The 1,901-nt window shown below is 34.5% G+C and overlaps 1 protein-coding gene across 1 annotated transcript; it reads left to right on the forward strand.

The window, feature by feature from the left end:
• The first annotated feature begins 1,092 nt into the window (after positions 1–1,092).
• LOC108558431 (neuropeptide Y receptor-like) lies at positions 1,093–1,690 on the forward strand. The gene has a single exon (XM_017915345.1). The coding sequence runs from the start codon at positions 1,142–1,144 to the stop codon at positions 1,688–1,690; it is 549 nt and encodes a 182-aa protein (XP_017770834.1). The 5' UTR covers positions 1,093–1,141.
• The last annotated feature ends 211 nt before the right edge of the window (positions 1,691–1,901 follow it).

Consider the following 1,901-nt stretch of genomic DNA (forward strand, 5'->3'; position numbering starts at 1 on the left):
TTCTTAATTTTCCTAAAATAATGTGAAATTACTTGTAACAATTACAAATGTTTACAATTTCTTTAATTTACAAAAATTTTATAAAAATATAAATCAAAAGAAACAAAAATATTCACAAACAAAATATCAATTTCTGTTCTATTAAAACTGTGAGATAAATTGCGTTGGCACTTTACGATGAAGGTGTTTATTTCGCACAGGAAGCAAGGTGACTTATTGTGTTTGCGTGGGCTAAAATCCACGTGAATCACGCACTAAATCAACGCAGAATACGAAAACTCTCCGACTCCCGACTCGACAAACTGAACTTACTCTAATGGGGCAAACAATTCCGTTTTCGAGATTGCAAAGTTAAATTGCGTTCTGCGACGATTCTTATTATATAAACATGTAATTCTTACGAAATGAAAAGTGTAATTTGTACACGTTATAATTGTTAGTTAGTACGTTATATCTTGATTAATAATTAAACTACACAGAAAATTGTTGTCTATAATTAAAGTAATTAAATTCTCATTTAATTCAGATCTTATTTTAACTTAAGTAAAGAAAACTCAAAGAAATTGTTATGTATGTAGAAATTTGAATTGTAAATTTTATCCAGATTTGTATGTATAAATTAAGTCTTGGAACTATAAAATTCGCTTCATAATTCGAGTAGAAAAGTATGAGAAATGTGAAGAGAATCGATTAGTTTCTATATTTAGGAACAAAAATAAGTTGACACGTTTGAGCGAATGACTGGAAACGAGCACACGAATGCAGCAATTGATTACTTGTATTCCAATTAGCTGCGTTTTGTTCTTTTGCACACGAGTCACAATTGCAACGTTAATTAGTTTCCTCATCTCCGCTTGTTAAAATTCTTCATCCATTGTTGCATATATTTATTTATTTTTTTTTGTGTGATGTGAACAAAATCCTCCCCTTCTTCGTATCGAACTCAAACAGAAAGCGGAAAAGGCGTCAATCGCAGTTTTAAAGCCGCAACGGAATTGCGAGAGGGAAGGTTGTGTTTGCACAAACTTTGCACATCTAATGGAAGCCCTTATTTTCAGGTCAAAGATGATGGCGCGGGATCAGATGGTGATATAAACCGTCCTTTCTTTTTATCCGTCTTTGGTTTTCCATTTGGAGAAAGATGGAGGAGTGGAACGAAACATTCCTGAATGAGACTTACAACTTCACGGATTGCAGCCTGAGGTCTGGTCCGTTGAAGTCGCCCTATTTCCTGGGTGTTACTTATACGATGTATAGCATCGTTTTTGCTATATCGCTCTTTGGAAATGGTATGATCTGCTACATCGTCATCTCTTCGCCGAGGATGAGGACGGTTACGAATTTCTTCATCATGAATTTGGCTATTGGAGATATACTGATCACTATACTTTGCATACCGTTCACGACTATATCGTATTTGCTGCAGTACTGGCCCTTCAGCTTCTTCCTCTGCCCGTTCGTGAATTACTCGCAGGGAGTCTCGGTGTTTGTGAGCGCCTACACTTTGGTGGCTATCAGCATCGATCGATACATCGCAATCATGTGGCCTCTAAGACCTAGACTTTCCAAGAAGTCTTCGGCTATTATCATCGCCATCGTATGGTTTGTGGCAACGTTCACCGTGATACCTTCAGCCATTACCAGTAAAGTGGACCAACCGGACGCCTGGTTCGAACAATGCGATTTGTAAGTATTCTTTAATACATATTTATTGCTCAACTTATTACAAGTAATTACTTAATAAATTAAATTACTAAATAGGATCATTATAAAGATACGAGTTTTATCATTAATTTAAAGATTTAATGATTAAATTAGCTAACGTAATTATTGATAAAATAATTAAAACGTGAAAGAGTAAAATCAATATATCTCAGTTATTAATTAATATAATTTAATAT

The sequence above is a fragment of the Nicrophorus vespilloides genome, unplaced genomic scaffold (assembly GCF_001412225.1).
Source record: "Nicrophorus vespilloides isolate i.1.1-1 unplaced genomic scaffold, Nicve_v1.0, whole genome shotgun sequence".
NCBI lineage: Eukaryota > Metazoa > Arthropoda > Insecta > Coleoptera > Silphidae > Nicrophorus > Nicrophorus vespilloides.